General features: G+C 41.9%; 1 protein-coding gene and 1 non-coding gene across 4 annotated transcripts in view; both read left to right on the plus strand.

Moving 5' to 3' along the window:
- Positions 1-1,148: 1,148 nt before the first annotated feature.
- The window catches only part of sulf1 (sulfatase 1), a 30,272-nt gene continuing 11,774 nt past the window's right edge, over positions 1,149-19,646 (plus strand). For all 3 annotated transcript variants that reach the window (XM_028432552.1, XM_028432553.1, XM_028432555.1), the window contains exons 1-5: positions 1,149-1,504; positions 13,313-13,606; positions 14,120-14,359; positions 14,932-15,083; positions 17,664-17,833. In XM_028432552.1, the coding sequence (XP_028288353.1) occupies positions 13,432-13,606; positions 14,120-14,359; positions 14,932-15,083; positions 17,664-17,833 (737 nt within the window). In that variant the 5' untranslated portion in view covers positions 1,149-1,504; positions 13,313-13,431. The remainder of the gene's footprint in view (positions 1,505-13,312; positions 13,607-14,119; positions 14,360-14,931; positions 15,084-17,663; positions 17,834-19,646) is intronic.
- On the plus strand, positions 11,652-11,733 carry trnas-gcu (transfer RNA serine (anticodon GCU)). Its single transcript has one exon. It is a non-coding gene; the product is annotated as a tRNA-Ser (tRNA).

A 19,646-nucleotide genomic window follows, 5' to 3' on the forward strand; every position in this document is an offset into this window, starting at 1 on the left:
AACTGCAAAGCTGATGTGCATTTGAGGGATAACACCCATACATAAAGCTTTCTTGATGAGTGAAAGTCTACAAAGGTTCATAATCAAACAGTGATAAAGATCAATTAGGAAAGAACAATCAAAGACCTCATTAATGACTGTCTGTTTGAACTTAATGGCATTTATCAAAGGAGCACATGAAACAGAGGCCATTGTGTTCACGCTGCTTATAGAATGTAAATGAAACACTTAGAAGCCTTTCTTTAGAGTTTCACACCTCTGATTAACTCATGGTGATGCTGTGGGATATCAAATGGGTATTACCTCATTAGTGTCTGCCTTTGAAGTCGCTTCTGAATATCATCAGGGTCTCGTAATCCTTTTTTAATGGATCAGTGAGTAGGACAGTGGTTCAACAAAATGATTAATGTGACAGCCTTTCTCACCTAATGTTCCCTGTGTTTTGTATGAATGGGTTGAAAACTGGTTGATTTGTTTATGAAATGCTGCTATAATAGTCTTGAAAGTAAATATACTATGCTTGCTTTATCAGCCTGCTCCTATCTATTTTAGACCCACAAATCTTTGCTGTTTTTTCCTTTCCTTTTTATCTGACTGTTTCCTTAGCTTTGTAATTTTTAGTGTCTTCCCCTCTGCCCTGTTTTCTAACTTAAGGCAATAGGTGGTGAAGGGCAGGAATGCAGCCGGGGGACTGTAAGGATTTATCACACTAAGGTGTGAGGGCTGCTGCCTGCAGATATAACAGTTTAGTGCCAACAGCATTCCCACCAAGAAGCCAATACAGAATTTTATTGCTTTTTTATTTTTATTCTTTAGAACACATACTCTGGCTGCAGAGAAATGAATGGGAGGAAAGAGGTTGAGGACTGAGGGTAGTTTGTGTGTATCTTAGTGTGCATGGGTTTTCAGTCTAAGATTTGTGTGAGAATTGTCAAGTTACTCTCGCTCTCTCTCTACTCTTGCACAGTCTCTCGCTTGCCCTCCCATTTCTCCTCCTTCCACTCTTCTCGGTCTCCTTGTCCTCTTACTCTGCCTCTCAGGTTACGATGACTGGGGGTTTCTTGCTCTGATCTCGTAGTGTGTCTGTGTGAGTGTGGGGTGGGGGGTGGTGGTGTGGTGTGACTGGGTGTGTGTGTGTGTCTCCCTCTGCGCTGTGCTATGTCCTTGTCCCTGCCTCCTGGCAGCGAGGAGCCACCCAGCAGCCGGTCTGTGATTGGGCAGGGGAGTGGGGTTCTTGACACAGCGTGGTGCTGACTGCTCCGGGACGTGTTTCAACAGATGGTCGAGGTTAGAGAGTGTCATCACATCGGAGAGAGGATTAGAGGAGAGAGGTTGTCTTCCAGGAGCTGTGTGGTCCCCCCTACTCTTGAAAAATCCCAGCACCAAGACACAAACCCCTCTATGAGCGAAGGGGGATCCGGTGAAGAAACGTGAGGATAAAACTGAGAGAGGAATCCTAGCCTTGCCTCTCACTCAGTCAGCACTCTGCTCTCCTGCCTTCCAGGTACTGTACAACTTTCTCCTTCTTTTAGTTAGTGTAGTTTCTACTGTTTTCAATGCTGTTACTACTGCTTTTGCAATGTGTGTTTGCTTAGTTAACTGCAAATTTCTGATGCAGTTCAAAGTCAGGAGTATACAAGTAGGGATTTGTAGTGGTGGTGAGCTGTGCTGTGCTGTTTCTGCAGTCAATCTGCAGTGTTGCCTGTACAGCAGCAGCTCTATGTGTGTGCGCACAGGACTTCATAGTTTTCCCCCTGAATGACAGGAATTCCCTCCGTCGCAAATTCCTCCGTCTCAAGGGATTAGAAGGCAGCACATTCCATTAATGTCATTTTTTCCCAATCCATAAGCATTCATCTGTTAATTTGTCTGAATGCAGAATATTGGAATGTATAAGGTAGATATTGTAAAATGAGAAGTTTTCTGTCACCTAAAAAGTATCCTCAAATAAACTATGCCTTTAGAAGAATACTATAAGCACAAAAACAAAATATCAGTTCCTAGTTTATTTTGTTCGTACACTGATTATATCACTTTTTTTTATTAATCAAAAACTAGATGAATTTCTTATCTGTCAGCTTCTAGAATAGAAAATAAAACAGATTTTCTACATTCCCTAAGCTCAGTGTGGCATTTAACATTCCCCATACTTCAACCCAGATAACCTTTTTCATAAATCTTATTCAGAGTACACTTCTAGCAGATCGTGTCAGTATACGCTAAATGGATGAGCTGCTGAAGAGCTCTTTCCGGACAAACTGTCAAAGCTTAGCAGAGATGCAGAGACTCAGGGAATGCACACCTCAGTTTAGCCATTTAACTCAAGTCAAGTGAGAAGGGAAACTTGCCAGTGAAGTGGGAATATGATGTATAGTATTTATACCTAGCTCCAGGCGCTGTGTGTGTATGAGGTGTTTGCAAATGGAGATTGTGCAGCTGTGAAAGACTGTATGGGCAGCAGCCGGGCTGAGAGGAGAAGGAGTTTGTATGGGTGAAAGCTGCTGTTGTGTGAATTTGTGTTTACCTTGGTAAACCAGCCATAGCTACACTTCCTGCTTGTTGTTAAAGTATTTAACACAACCACCAATAGGTTGTGATGACTGCTGCTTTTAAGTCGGTAGAGTTGTTCATGCAGAATTTGTTTGTATAAGAAGTTGATAGTCTGTTACATACAGTATAGTGAAGTTTAACTAATAAGCTTATTTTAATATTTTATTAAACAATATGGACATCACATATGATGTTGTTGCTAAATGATTTATTCTAAAATTCAAAATTATATTTTGCCAGTAGGCATGGATTTAGCTACGTGTTTTCTGAGTGAATGACTTCACAAGGTCTTTATTGTGTATTTGATCAATCAAAGCCGATTGCTCAGGCCCAGGATTGCTCTGGTGCACATTTTGCTATTGGCAGTGCAGAACCATGGTTTCAGACACTAAGAAGATGGTCTGCAAAGTCACCCAGTGTTTAGATTTGATTTCTGATAACCCTGCCCAGCATAGCAAAGCAGCTTTGGTGTGTTGCGAAAAGAAAAGAAGAAAGAGTCTTTAAACAGTTTAAATTTCTTTTAGCTACAAACAAGGCCATGAGCAGCTGCTGCAAATAATTAGATTCTGGGGGGGTAGCTGCCTGCCAAGACAAACGTTGTTCCAGTAGCGGCTTTGCCATCATTTAAGACTACTTGGGTTAGTGGGTGAGTGTGTGTGTGTGTGTGTATATCTGTCTATGTGCATGCTATGTGCACTTCCCAGAGATGTGACATACTATTAAAGCTATGTCTCATGAACATAATTACATGGAATGTAAAGGTAACTAATAGACTCATTATAAATCACTTTGGACAAAAGTGTCTTGACTGAATGCAATGTAATATAACAGCAGAATGACTGCTGTGTGATGAGTTTCAACAGAACTCTCTTTTCCCTTGCTTTTGTTCTGTCTTCCAACTCAACTCCATAATTTCATATCAGCTGGGTCAGGCTGTTATCATACTGCAGTATACTTTCTCATCTTGACCATACTGTGACAAGGCACATTTCTGAGTCGTTATAGTCTGTGTCAGAGGTCTTTTCACGTTCTTATTAGAATAAAAAGATGCTCATGCCTCATTAAAATATGCTATAAGTCTATTTATAAGCATGTCATCAGTTAAGTTCCAAAAAGATTTCATAAACACTGAATTATTATCTGCCATGGAAGTCTGTTCTGTACATCCACATGCTTTGTGTGTGTGTTTTGTGTCTCCTTCTGTGTGCAAGCATGTTAAGAAAAGATTTCTTAAAACCACTGCTTCAGCACTTGTTTATCTCTTCAGCTTAATGATAGTGTTCCTCACACAACACTGATTGTATAGTAACGCTGGAATAGATTGCACAGTCCTATCACTGAAAATGACCAGTATTTGCACTTGGCATGCTTTTATTTGTGTGGCATCTGGAAAGGCTGTCTTTAGATGAGTCAGCCACTTTCTCAGTTCCTTTTGTTAACCTTACTGATCAAACATTGCTATGGAGGTCAATCAACTAGCACATGCACCCATCTACATGCAAAGTGTCCTTGACTTTTGAAGGGCATTTTGCTAGGGAAATAGGCTGTGCATATCTGGGTGCCCATAGACACACACACTATATGGATCTATTTTGGGGTATTTGAGAGCTCACAATAGCTCCCCCAAGTGTTTGTTCAGCTTGTCATCTGAGCAAGAAAGGTCAGGGCGTGCAAACATCATATCCAACTCATCATTGAAGGGAATTCCTCTTCCTCCTACCTTTTGATCTACTGCTTAACACACCTTAAAAATTGCACCCAACCAGACATATATTCATCTCTTTACTGTTTTCTGTGGCTTCTTGTTTGTCATGAGCCCTTCTACTGATTACTAGTTTGAAATGAAAGAAATGGTTTATAAAATCAGTTGAGCTGTACAAAAGACAGAATTGACCCTTGACCAGTTTGATGCAGTTTTGACAGGAGAATGTATACAGTGAGAGAAGACTGTGGCTGGAAGTGCACATTAATAAGTAAAGCATGCGTGTGAGAGAGGATTTGTAATGCTTTTTTGTGATGTCCAGAGCAGCTCTTATTTAAATGCCACTACACATAGATGCAGCATGGGCTTAGGAAAAAGCTGGGTCAAGGGACACACAGAGGAGGAAGTGTAAGAGGGATAAGATAAAGAAGTGAGAAAGGGAGGTGTGAACATGTGATAAGGAAAAAAAGAAAGCAAGAGTTTTGTCCAACAATCTTGTCATGATCACAGGCTTGGTCATGTGCACATGTTCGTACTTGTTACTCACATGTGCATGCATTTGAAACACATGATCACAAACATAATCTTCTTGTGACACACACATGTACAAAAGACAAACATAGAAAAGCCATGTACACACATAAGCGCACACACATTATCCACAAGCTTACCCCCTCTGTCCTCCACCTCCCAAAGGGCTGGACTGTCCCTGCTTTGTCATCTCTCTTGTCCAATAATCCCCTCCCCAGGGAGAAGCAATCTGTTTTAGATTTGAAAGAGAAAGGACCCTGCCTGTATCACGTACAATTAAGCAGCCATCAGAATGTGTCGGCGTAAGTTTGGAGGGAGAAGTGCTGCCACTGGGGGGTTGTCCCTTTCATCCACTGCCTTTCCAGAATGGAGATAATGGGGTGGAAGGGTTTGAGGGATGGGAATAGATGTGGGGTGGGGGGGCATGGGGAGGAATGAATATGTTTCCTCACCCCTCCATCCCGCTCCACAATTCGACTAATAGAAGCCAGCATGCGTTTGTTTCAGCTCTTCTGCTCCTTTTCTTTCCTTCTCCCCTGGAGCGGGCAAACACATTCAGACTCTGCCAGCACTCCCCTCCTCTGCCTGTGTGTGTACATGCACAAGTGCTTCTATGCATGGTCTTGGCCATGTGCTGCTGGTCGCCTCTAGTCCTGTTTGCCTTTGCTCGATCATCCCAACTTGGCCATGTGTGCGCAGAATGACTGTGTCTTTGAAGAGTTTGAACAGCAACTTTGTTTATAATATAAAGGTCTAGTATTGCATGACACACTGTTAACTTTGCTTTAACTTTCTTGGATTGCCTATAGCAGCTTCAGCTCAGTTTGGCTGGTGTCTCTTGAACATGTTGGGATGATGTATTGACTGCATTCCTTTAACTTTAGCTCAAATGTAAAGGAATGGAAGCATTTGGAAGGGTAAGCTTTCTGTTTTATGCTTCCTAAGCAAGATAGTTATCCAGTACATACAATATTTACATATCTTACAAGACGTGGAATTTTTTTTGAGACAGGATAATGTTAATTAAGTTACTAATGATGTTACTGCGTGCTTTGGAAAGCCGCACATTATGCCAGAGGCAATGGAAAGGATAGCTCCCCTGTGTACAAATTACAGGTTATGTGTCTGTCTGCGTTCAAGTCAGACTGATTCTCTTTCTGAATGTTTGAGTGAATGAAATGACTAGCACACACACATAGAGTGCATGATATCCAAATACAGTCATACCCACAAGCATGACTAGTGGGTAGTGCTCAACAGGCACAGGTGCAATCACACAAATATGTTTTTATGAGTGGTATCATGTTGGTGTGTCACAGCCATGGAGTTTGTTTATGGCATCCAGGGTCACATAGGCTGGTTCTCGTGGTCTATGTTTGTCTACGGTTCCAAGAGAATATGCCTACACATGCTCCACATTTTCGGGGTGTTTAGTTTCATGTGCCAGCAGCAGTACTGCACTTAACAGGAGTTTGCTGACTGAGCTGCTACTGCCTCACCTTATGGAGTCTATTGCCTTGATTTAATTTGACATAATTAGGAGAACTTTTAGTAAATTGTGTATTTTTCCTGTGGGGGACTAATAAAGGATTATCTTATCTTAAATAGACTTGGCTTGTAATATTAATATTAGTATTTTTATGGTCAACTGTCTAGTGCCTGAACAAAAAACAATGGGGAATCAGAATGATGTTAGCTAATGTTTATTTAAATTAGTCAGTAATCACAGTGGGATTTTTTCTTAAACTGACACATTCATAAACTGACAGTGTCCATAATGTTCAAGAAAAAATAATTTAAGCCACACCATCCATTATCAATGAACAGAAAATATCCATCAGAACACACACACACACCCCCCCCCCCCCCCACACACCCGACCCCTCTATATTACACCCCTTCCCACTATGCCACCATGCTGCTGATTTCATGGAAAACAAGTCAGCCTCTTTATTCTTGACAATTACCTCAGTGGAAACCCATTGAAACAATTTGCCATAGCTCTCTTTTGTGGTAAAAGGAATAATTTATCTGGGGTATATTTGACGCGTCAAAGAGACAAGAAAGCCACCCGTGAGAGAGCAATACATTCTTACTCCCTTTGCTTTGACTTTCTCTGGCTGATAGAGTGTTTCTGATGCTAGTGTGGGTTTTGACAAGAAAGTGGCTAAAAGAATATTAATGCAAAGTATTTTATTCATCTGAGGTCGTGTGTCGCTAATGGTTTCCATCCATGGCTTAGAATAGACTTAACAAGAGAGTGCTTGCTTTAGGCTTATATCATATAACTGTGGCTGCTGATCCTCTGATTGTGATTCCATGTTTTCATATCGCACTATAAATCAGAGGAGTGGTTTCTCTTTTGCTCACTCTCTCCCCACGTGCCTCTCCCCTTCTCTTACTATTTCCCTCACTTTCTTAAATGGTAAATGTGCATCTCCATTTTTTCCAGTTGAATTTTACTTGAAAAGCAACACTGCTGGCTGTCTCCATGTCTTCGTAAAATCCCAGACTGACTCAGTGATGTTGATAGCAGGGTTCTGTTGCAGAACTTCTGAACCTTCTTGTAAAGATAATTCTTTGATGAGACGGCTCTTTGTTTATACAATAATGACTCTTTCCCATAAATGTTAAATAGAGTGGAATAGAGCAAAAATTTCCCTCATGAATCCCTAAATTTCCCTCATGGCATTTAACATAATGATAATGGGTCTGTGTAAGAGATTCAGTCTGACTGATAATTTGTCAGCATGAGACTTTTGCTTAGATGTACAGAACTAAACAAAGGTTGTCCATACCTCAGGATATGAACACTTACATACCACCTTTAGGCCAGACACACACATGCACACACCCATACTCAAATAAATACAGACTTCCCCATTTCTGAAATGACCATGTGTGAGTTTTAATCATTTTCCCTCTTGGGCCTGTTGCAAGTCATGAGGTGGTTCTAAACACCCTAACAGTCATTCCCACTTTGAAGTATTATAGTCAGGGATATATTTAATTATACATTAAGATGCATGCACAATATTGATGGGATGGCCTGGTGCTCTGGGCACTACAAAGAGTCTCTTACAAGGTCAATAGAAACATGAGGGGTTTAACTAATAACTGTGAATGCCCTCTAGGTTCACATTTCACTGAATTAAGGCCATTCTTCTTCATCAAAGTGGCCTGCATTGCACCCCAAACACATAGCACCCACCAGTAGATGGGAAGTCATCTCAATTTTATTTATTATTAATATTGATTAGACAAAGATTTTTAGATTTTGCACTTGTAAGTGATCCTTCTTTGCTGTCTTGTGCTTGGCTCTGGACTTTTGTCATAGGTGTTGTAACATTTAGGCATTTTGGTCAAACAAATCAGTGGAGTTAGTACTCTAAAAACACCAAGGTTTGAGCCTTGTCCCAGTGCATACCCACAGCCAAGTGGGTATGCACTGGGACAGAGCTCTCCTTCAGTTAGCTCAGTGTGGCTGACAGGCAAGTCTTGGTTGGTACAATATGCTGCCCTTGGCCTGCTGGGCACAGCGAGCCTGACACAGGCCCTCCTCAGTGTAAAAGGCCCTCGTCAGTCTACATGGCAGCCGACCAGCTGAATTCCCTTGGATTATAGAAATATTTGGGCAAACCTCAATATTAATCTAAGGCCTCGCCATAATCATTTTTCCCTCTGACATGGAGAGGGAGCAATCAGACTGAATTGCTGAAAAATGTCACTGTCTGAAGCAATTCTGAACTTTATCTTTTGGACATTGCTTCTCAGATCAGCTTGCAGTTAAACATGCTCTATATGCTTACATTTTTATTTGCTTTCCTATTTGCTTTCTCTTACGACTGCCAGCTTAATGACTTTTTCTGTAATTGCTAGGCACACAGTGTATACACACACAACAGCCTTTAGAATTTAAACTATGCCATTGGACTTTAATTCCCCTCTCTTTGCCATTGTTCCTCTGTGACTTGGCTGCTGTTGAGATGGACTGCATAGAGAAAGAGCGAGATCCAGACTGAACAGGAATAAGGGGGATTTGAGGTGCTTTGAAATGGCCATTGTCCTTAATAGCAAGGCTTTTTATGAATGACTGATTTACTTTAGAGGAGCATGGCATCTGGTTTGTATTTGACTTGCATCTTGTTTTGGGAACATGAACCCCCTCACCTCTCAACTCTCCACGTTAACTTGAGAAAGATCTCATTCTGTGGGCTGACATGGGTTGGTTGACTAATATGAGATACATGGATTCATTGCCCCCATCATCCTTTGTTTTTACACAAGAAGTCTTTTTATGTGTCCTCTCAGTGCATCTGCTGTTTTTCAGTGACAGCTGATAAATGTATAGACGACCACTCCTGACTGAACAGACCCTAAGCCAGATGCAGCCAATTTGCGATTGCTGAAATAAATATGCAGGCCAATCACAACCAGACTTTTACAAGACTTCTGTTACCTTCATAGCTCTGTACTAAGCCCCCCTTTTTCCTTTAGACTTTTCCTTCTTAACGCCCATGTGTGGGTAGCCTCAGGTTGCTGAGGTTAGGTTAAACAAGCCACCATCAAAGCCATATCACCACACGGGTCGGAGGAGGGTCAGGGCACAGCAGAGTGTGTGGTTTGAGGCCCGAACTGGAGGGCACAACTACCAGCCAGACAAACACTGCTGCCCTGCATGGTTACACAAGCAGCAACTCCATTATGTTCAGCTTTACTTCATGCACAAAGCACAGCTGTCTTGTGTAGCCATACCAAAGTACTGAGCAATGATGCATGTGCCAAAGAAAAGTAAGTGAAAGAGTTGTTTTCTGTAAGTAAAGTAGGAAAAAAAAACTTCACTATCATGAAAGTAAAGATTAGTAGGGCGTTGAGGTGTGCTAAAAGCCCCTAGTGTTGATGGCCATTAATCTGAAAATTGCATATCTTTTATGTATTTGGCAGCTGTGTCTCTGAAAACTCCATAGTGGCCTTTTTGTTTCAGCCCTTTGAACCCCTGGGCATTTTGCGTTCCTTCCATCCATCCCCAATATTCCTCCCCCAGCTTAACTATGATGAGTACAGTAAGGGCTCATTTAAAGGGTCATTAGTGATAATCCTCCAAAACAATGAGGAAGGAGAAACAATGTGCTCCCCAGTCCTCTAATTCTTCCATGAATAAAGACCTCTTGTCTGCCTCACAGATGTAAAGAAGAATCCTGGTCTACTTGCTGTATAACACACTAGATGACATAAATAAATGAATCATTCAAAATTAAAGGTTTTATGAAAATGACATAGAAAAAGGAGTTCATAAAAGGGGCAACATGCAATTCAACTGTGGGGACAAATAAGAAGCAGCAACAATAACAGAGGCAAACTACATGACAACATTCAGATTTTCATATTGTTGTAAAACAGATTTGTATATGTTTTTTTACAGGGACTATATTAGGAGAATTAGTATCATAAAATGGTAATAGCTGTTATAATTATTAGTTTGATTGCTGCCAATGTATATATAATATAATAATCTAAATACTAAGCAATATTTTGACAAATCTCGGAAGGGCTCTTCTTGAAGGAAAACTCATTGGCTTTCTGATGATGCGACCGTCGGAACCAAGAGTCAAACCGTTTGGCCTTCAGAATCAGCTGTTCGGGGCTAACTGTCGTCTCTGCTCCATTAACACGTAATACAAACTGGTAACGATAAGAGCAGAGGAAACCTATTTTCTAACTCGCGAACAATTCCAATTCCGTTTTTTATTTTTTTGTCTGAGTGCTTCGGTTTGGACACACAAAGCAGTTGTTCGGAGGGTGAAAATGCATGTATTTACATGACACAGAGGAGGATACAGAGTACCATTCATCTACTTCTTTATCAATCATTATACATTATATCTGCCATATTCATCATTACATACATCATTGCTACATGTTCACATCAAAATCATGTATACAGACCAGATGGCCAGCCAAGCAGCTGCTTATTTCCACACAGTGGTCTTGTTGCTTATAGCGGATCATTTCCTCCAGCAGCTTCATGCCCCATATATCAAATTAACATGAGAAAGTCAGCTTAGTGAGGATGTGATGTAAATACATTTCTTTTGATGATGGGTGCAGTTTGCTCATAAGTGAACTTCAGATGACCTATAGTGAGGAAAGTGGATCAGGTGAAATTTAATTTGGTTGAGAGTTGTACTAGTAATAGAAAGTGTGTAATACCAGCCCTCTTCCCATTGGTTTGTTCTGTGTAGCACTTAATTAGCCCTGTAATCTTGGGCATTTCAGACAGTATAGCTATTGATTCTGCTGTAGCTAACTACATCAGCACCACACGGTTTGTATCAGACGCAACAATGAACCTTCTTGTCTGTGTTTTCACTACATCTCAAGAAGAGGCTATTGCTTGGAATCACTGGCATGTGGGATTGAATTTGTGCTGGGTGCTAACATTTCACTATGTGGCCGACTGTCTTACTGCTGATTTCAGTTGCTCCACAGCTTGACATATAGTAGCTATGGGTTGTGTCTGTTGATTTTGCTAAGGTTTCCCATTTAGTGTAGAACTTGGACCAACAGAGAAGGAGATTATGTTTTTGTGGAAGAAAGGCCTTTGTGTGAGTGTCTTATGAGTTACACTATGCCACCAAATGTTTATATAGTAGTTTGCGTGGTGTGTGATATTAACTGCAAGGTTCTGTGCACTCTGCCACCCTGCAATGGAGGGTGTTTGTCCAAACGGCGCCAATGTTTGCACAGGGCTGTCACAATGACTAGGCTGGCTGGCTGGCTGGCCGGCCCGGATGCTGCCTGTCTGGATCACAGGACGGGCACAAGTGCTCTTGCGGCTTTGCCCAATGCTTTCCTTATCACTTCATCAGACGAGGTGGCCGAGTGGTTAAGGCGATGGACTGCTAATCCATTGTGCTCTGCACGCGTGGGTTCGAATCCCATCCTCGTCGGTCTTTTACCTGAATTTTTTCTATATAATTTCTACGCATTAGTACAGCAATGGTGAAAAAATTCCTTCTCTGACTCCTGTTCGGATGATGGTTTGTTTCGAGATGTTGATGATGATTTCCATAGGGTCATCTGTTTTATGATCTATCCTTTACTATTAACACAGTGTCTACTGAGTATAAAGGTTAGTTAAAGGAAATTAGGTATAAAATAAGTGTGTATACAGTTATAGGTTTTTGATTATGTGTCAAGGAATCAAAAATGAATGTTTAGAGTTGTTACTCTGCTAATACTGCTAATTCCAACTGATCCTTTGTGGAAATCAAGGTCAGGGCGGAGTCACACACTGGGGTTTGGCCAGGCTCAGGTGTCATAGACCTGCCATTTGTTTTCAGGCCATTAACTCAGAATAGGGAACAGCATGGTGCCACTCAGCAGGGATTGCTTTCCATAAGACACTTTTTCACAGGCAATGATGGAGTACTCATTATTAGAACGTCATGGTCCATCTCATAGCCGCCAGCCATTCTTTCATGTATATTATCATTACAGTACATTACCTGCTAATTAAAATCATCTTTACATTTATATCTCTATTACTGTTTTACTTAATATTTCTTTGGTGCAGTGTTATATAAAGGATTCATTTTGGTTTTACCAGGCCTAGTGTAGAAATGAGTTTAATCTCCTTTCAAATTAAATATCTATCCTCTTCTGAAGATTACAATATAGTGCTTTTTATACGTCCCTGGAAATCTTTAGAGGAAACATTCTGAGCAACCATGACTTTGTAAGTGAGACAGAGTGTTGCGATGACTCAGTGATAATCTGTGATTGGCGACAGTGGCACTGGGGTTAATGTAGCGGAACCCTCTCTCCGCCTTCAGTGCCTCTAACTCCCTCCCCCCAACCGGCCCTCTGTCATGCTTGACTCACCAGGGGGTGACTTTTGAGTGACAGGTGGAAGGTGGACCACGATTGGCTTACACAGGAGAGTGGCTATGGGTGTTTTAGTGTGGCCAGCCAATGGTGTAATCTCAGCACAGTTAGCTGCTCTCTGGTAGAGATGGAGGGTTACCATGTGTGAGTGTGAGGAAGGAGAGGGTGAAAAACACGAGAGGAGGTACAGAGGTATTATGGGAAAACTTCCCCAGAAATGAGACTCATGGGATTCTCTGAGGTGAGGTTGCTGTTTCTCTGCTCGTTTGTTGTGGTAATAGGTTGCTGTGATTTAGTTGTCTATGCTTTTAAAAGATAATGTTGAAAGATTTGTTTTCAGTTTTAGATACAAAGATACAAAAATACGTAATGGAACTGTTGGATAAGACCTCCTCGGTGAACCATCAAGAGATAAAGCTCTAAAGAATTATTTTTGGCTACTTTGGTTGTGGATAATCTATTATGTTTGAGTATGATTTATGACCAATTTGTCTGAAGCAAATTTGCTTAATTGTTCCTATAGAAAGTCTTTGTAAAGGTACAATGCAATTCTCCATTCTGACTCTTTTAATTCAGACACTTTATTCCCCCTGTTTCTTGTTCTCAGATCTCCATGTGTTTTCTCCTTCTGTCTCTTCACAGTCAACCACGGCTGCGAGAGCTGCACAAGTGTGAGTGAGTGGCCTGGCTGGTCCTCTTCTCCTCCCATCTCTCATTAATCCTCCCAGCTACCCTTCCTGTGGCCTGTTGTATCAGGCACCATGCTGATTCAGTGGCTGTCCTGGTTGGCCCTGTTGTCTCTGGACTGGGCTCCAGGCAGCTGGGCCTTCACCACCACCAGGGCTCAGGGCCTTAGGGGTCGCATCCAGAGAGACCGCAGAAACATCCGGCCCAACATCATCCTCATCATGACTGACGACCAGGATGTCGAGTTGGGTAAGACTGGCAAACGTCCTGGTCTTCCCGGAATCCTATGGTCCCTATTTACTTTTCATTTGGCTGCTTTATTTTTTCCCTTACTTAACAATGTCTTGTATACAGTTTAGTTCATTTTCTGTGTTTTTTCCCCCTGAGCTTTCTTTCTACTGTGTCTCAATCAGTTTCTTTGTCTTTGTGGCTATTTGCATCAGGATTTTTGTGGTCTTTCTCCACACATTAAATATTAAATAGAGGCCATAAGCCAGACCAGAATGGCCATCTGGTCTATCAACTGCTGAATTATAATTATTTTGCTTCTTAGAGAATTGAGTCAGAAAGGTTGAGTGCTTAAAATAGACTGAACTGTTTATACATGTGGAAATCAAGTTTTCAGTTTTTTTGTCATTGAAAATGCAATATTTTTTGTGTGTTTATTGGCAAAAAAACTTATTTTTAGATTGTTAACAATGCACATATCAGAATCTTCATTTTTGTTTACTAGTACCGCACTGATCTTTCTTTGTCTTCCAGGTTCTTTACAAGTGATGAATAAAACTCGTAAGCTTATGGAAGATGGTGGCACTACCTTTACCAATGCCTTTGTCACCACACCCATGTGCTGCCCGTCACGATCCTCCATGTTGACGGGCAAATACGTCCACAACCACAACACCTACACAAACAATGAGAACTGTTCCTCCCCTTCTTGGCAAGTTCAGCATGAACCACGCTCATTTGCTGTCTACCTCAACAACACTGGCTACAGGACAGGTTAGTGAGACACACGCGTAAACACGTAAACTATAATGAGGATTACAGTTCTGCTGTTATGTTCAGAGCTACCAGTCTGATTCAGCTTCTGGCCACTTCATGTTAGTCAATGCAAATTTTTTACCACAAGTTAGTCTCCACAATTCTGCCTGCCTGCCTGACTAGCTGTCTGCTGTGAGAAATGCAAACACATCGAGTGTGCCAGGTCACTGTCGTATCTCATCAGACACTGTCTGTGTGAATGATGGGCAGGCATTGGACTGGGCAGCTCAGTGGGGTCCTGTGGGCTGCAGTACGGCCTGTGGTTTTTGAGCTGATGCGTTAGTCTGCAATTAGCCTGCTCTGGGACAGGCTGGCTTCCTGCCCAGCCTATCTGAGAATGCACTGAGTGAAGCCAGGGGAAAAAGAGACAAGTTAAAAAGTTAAAGAGTCACAAATGCATGCAAAGTTAAAGTCACACAGACACCCACAATTAAGACTTTTACAGCCAGAGCCTGAAGGGAGTAAAGATATGCATTGATAGCCAAAGACTGCATATTAAAACAACCCGCCTCTGTTCTTCTCTTCTGCAGCCTTCTTTGGCAAGTACCTCAATGAGTACAATGGCAGCTACATCCCACCTGGGTGGCGTGAATGGGTTGGATTGATCAAAAATTCCCGCTTCTACAATTACACTGTCTGTCGGAATGGTTACAAGGAGAAACACGGTGCTGATTATTCTAAGGTATGTGTTCTTTCTTAAAAAAGGGAACATTATCTCAATCACTAATTTGTTTTTTCTTTATGACTTAATATAAAGACTTTGCCAGGCAAATTGCAGGTTCCACTCAGTTATAAACACAGTGAAGACAGTGAGGCACTTCACTTATCACTGTGTTGTGATCCAGGCTGGCAGGAATTCTCTACAGAGAATTAGAGGGAATGAGTTGAGTTAAGTTGGCGTCTCCTCATTCTGCAACATCCCTTAATTATGACGCACCTTCCCTCAATATTTAGACATTGTAAAACTGATGCATCTTTATGAGAAGCTTGTGATAAATACCACCCCGCACATGTTTTTGACTCTCCCTGTACGCCTCTTTTTCCTCTTGTTTGTGTGTCACTGTTTATTTTCGTGCTTTCATACCACAATAAAAGAGGAGGGGGGAATTTAATTTTGCCACTTTCGACCCCTGGAGATGAACACTGTGGTCTTTCTTTGGCTGGGGATGGCGTTGGTTATCCATCATTTCCCGAATGTTTTTGTCAGAGCTGTCAGTTTGTTTTCACAGCTCCATGCCAATATCTTCCTAGGTTGCACAGTTTTGGATACACAAAAAAATCCAAGAGGAGAGCTGGCCTAAAAGATGGTCAAACAAATGTTTGGACTGCTACTCCTCTGCCAAGTTGGACTGAGGTGTAAAATTACCCACAAGCTGAGGTCAAGGTGTTTACATGACATGGACTTGGTCAGCAGATTGTGGTTTAAAACCAAATGGACACAGTATTTGCTGTTTACTTCCAAACCCCATCAACCTTCTCCCCATAGGGCAACACCAGCTCTTTTTCAGATGGGTGAGAAGGTCAGGGTATTCAACATAGCTGGCACATCAAGTCCTTGTGATTAAACGAGGCACTTGCACTGTGATCTAATTCAATTAGGTCCCATCTGATTTTTCATTTGGAGGAAGATAAGTTCATTGAGGTTTAGGCAAGGAACTTGTCTGTGATTTTTAGTTTGAGGCTATTCTCTATAGACCTGCTCTATTTCTAGCTAACAAGTCAGATGTGATATGTTGATGTCATCAGTACAAACTTTAACTGTTGTGATTGTGCAGTGACATTTGAACAGACTCTTTGTGTGTAAATCTCGTGAATTCAAAGCGATGTACTACCCAGCTGCATTAACTGTGCTGTAGGTTCTCACAAAAAATAGATTTGAGAATCATAAATTATATGGACAAATTGCAGGAAATTAAACCATGTGGTAATGGATTCCCATTATGCGACTGCCACTTACTACTAATCAGCTCCAAACGGGAAAAGTGATACTTACCTCCCTGACCATTTTATAGCCATTGGCCACGCATTTCCCATGACACTGTCACTTCCTTTTGACCTGCCAGAGCCCTTTAACAGCAGTGGCTCAGATTTTTGGGAGCTGGCAACGGGAGGTGCGTGGCAGCACTGTGCCATGTGCACGCAATCATCAGCCTCTATGGGCATGGAGCCGCCAGGCCATTAAAGCTGGCCTGACTATAAAACCTATTAATAGAGACAGGATGAATCAGCCAAACCCACTTCTGACATTTCAGGGAAATCACCCTTTACCCTTTCATTCTCAGCATGGCACTCCTTTCCATTTGTTGTATGCCAAGCAACAACTGTGACATGCCAAAACTGCAGGTAGAAGTTTAATCTACTGTTGGAAACTTGGCAAATGTTATTGTGATTTTAGTTTGGGCGTGACCTACAATACAGTTAAAAAAGAAAAAACTGACTCCTCCACGCCTGGAATAAAGATTTTGATAAAATGCCACACCTGTGAGAGGTTTGTTGTGACATTTCCACATTTCCTGAGCCTAAGCTCCCGTCAAGTTACTGTTGCATTCATTCAGTTGTCCTTTGTTTGCCCATGCCACTAATTTAAAAAACACAGCACTCAAAGAGGGCTATGTGCCATCACTTACTTGTGCTTTTTACCAATGTATTGCCTGAGACCTACTGTTTATCTTATGAGATTGTTTCTGATTTGTGTGTTCCATTATCTCTGGGAGAGGAGGACATGTTAAGAGGAAATGGAGAGAGTGTATGAAGCTAAGCAGCAGAAACAGAATGGATGGTCCGAGAGGAGTAGAGGGTGGGAGCTGTCATAACAACATCCCATTTGAGAGCGCCAGGCTCCTCTCACCATCAAGTGGTGTCACATTCAATAGTGGAGGGATTCACTGATGAAGCAACAGCCCGTATACTGTATACACACACAGACTCAAACATGCACGCTCGTTTACACTCACTCACTCTCTCCCTCCCTCTCTCTCACACACACACAAACACAGGCAAACTGCCAGCTGTTGACTCGACAGATTGGTACTGTAGTGTACTCAATGGCCCCACTTCATATCCCCACTGGCCCCTCTAAATTTATTTGAAAATGACTGGACGAGGGAAAGCAACATGTCACAGCGATTGGACTGCCAACAAGTTTTAATCAAAGCTCGTGTTGTTTAGTGTTTTTCCATAAATTTTAGCCATTTCTAACCATGTATTTTAGCCCTGTACAACTTCATAGTGGGACTTATTTTTGTTTTTCTTCTTTTTAAAGGACTATTTTACAGATCTAATTACCAACGACAGCATCAACTTTTTCCGCACGTCAAAGAAGATGTACCCTCACCGTCCCGTGATGATGGTCATCAGTCACGCTGCTCCTCATGGCCCAGAAGACTCGGCACCGCAGTATGCTGAGCGCTTCCCCAATGCTTCACAGCACATGTAAGTTATGTTAAAACCTGCACTCTAAGGAGTTTATGGTCTATGTTAAAAATTCTCATTAACTTCCAGTTTGAGTTTTAATGAGTATTTGCAACAATATTACACTACACATGCAATTCAGACCCCAGAGATGACAGGTTGCTAAGAAGCTGTTGGGGCTGACAACACAGCAAGCGTGAAATCAAAATGATTTATCATTCAAGAATAGCTGGGGCACATACCATGGGTAAGATCAGTGATGGCTTTTTTACACAGCCCTGTGCACATGCCAAGCCCACATTGGCCTCCCACAACTTTCAGTGCTGCAATACCCAGGGTCATTTCATTGGCACTGTGCCTTGCCCTCTCGTGGTGGGCCCACTCAGAGACTCCCTGGTTGCACTGCTCTACTGGGAGTCATAGTTTTATAATGAATTAAATTAGGGCACTCACTTTCTGTCCTGACATTCCTTTACCCCTCTGTCTCTATATCTTTCTGTCACTCTTTTTATCTCTCCCTCTGTGTTTTTTAGTGTCATTTTGTTTTCTAATCCCAGTTCACTTTGGGCACCCCTGCTAATTTGCAAAGGACTTCCTGACCCTGTCCATATCAATCAGTAGTTTCTCCCCGTGGCTCCTGGGATGAGAGGAATGCATTGTGTGCTTTGCAACACCCTTTGTGAAATTATTAATTTATTTTTAGCTGGAGCCTTCAGGCAAAAGGGGTGGAGCTGGGGCCCACGGGTGACTAAAGGGGTTGCCCCGGTGATTGTGTGTAGGTGTAGTGCGTGTGGAATAAGTGGTGTGGTTACTACAGGGAACACATGGGTGGTTGGCATGGGTGTGTGTTTGACTGCACATGTCTATAAAGGATAAGGCAAAACATTTCTTCCACTGACACGTTCAGAATTCTTTTTGCAGGAAGGATTCTTTTTTAAAATGACTTTCAATCTATTATGACAAGACTTCGTAACTGTTTTTGTCAGATATTTTGTGCAACAGTTATATACCACCAACATAATGTGCAGAGGTGGGAAGAGACAGCATGGCAGTAAAATAGGAGCCTCCCCATAAATCATAACGAGCGTCTGTACTTTTGACAGCAACAATAGCAGGGGAGGGCTTGATGTTAATGTCATTAACATACCTTTTCATCCCCTTTTTTTGAGACAAACATCTGAACTATTCTAGACACTATAAACTTGGTGTGGTTTCTCAGTCGCATGTCTCTGTAGCAGAAGTTATTCTGTTCTTAGTTTAAGAAGTAGCTGTAGGGAAAGTCTCATTTGGGATGTGCCTATTATGTTTTGTAAGGTCAGGAGGCATTCTAGGGTGGCAAGCATGATGCTGTAATCCAGCTCTAATACCAAAAACCCAGGGCTATGTGACAGGTGGCAGGTGTGACCTCTCCTATGGACTGACTTCATTCCACTGACCTCTGCATTCCTGGTTCCCTAGTGCTCAGGGCCCCATACTTTGGTGGCCCATTGGCCAGAGACAGGTCCCTTTGTAGGGCTTATTAGACCGCCTGCTAAGTGGGTGAAGAGTTCACCCTTCTCACAAAGCAGGCCTTCGGAGACAAGGGCAGAAGGCAGCTCAGTGAAAGGAAAGCAGCTTTTATACCAGGTCTTCATTAATTATTATAAGTTTTAATACTTGGGGCTGCTTATTCAGTAGTGTCTTCTGGGCCTTTACTTATGTTTACTTATAGCTATAACTGCACAGACCTGACTCCTTCTCCCTCCTTTTTGGTGTTTATCCTCTCTTGTTATTCCCCCATTTTAAATGACCATGACTTATTGAGTTTTTGGTCCAAAAGTTGTTGCAAACTTGA

This window comes from Parambassis ranga, chromosome 20 (assembly GCF_900634625.1).
Source record: "Parambassis ranga chromosome 20, fParRan2.1, whole genome shotgun sequence".
NCBI classification, from domain to species: Eukaryota; Metazoa; Chordata; class Actinopteri; family Ambassidae; genus Parambassis; species Parambassis ranga.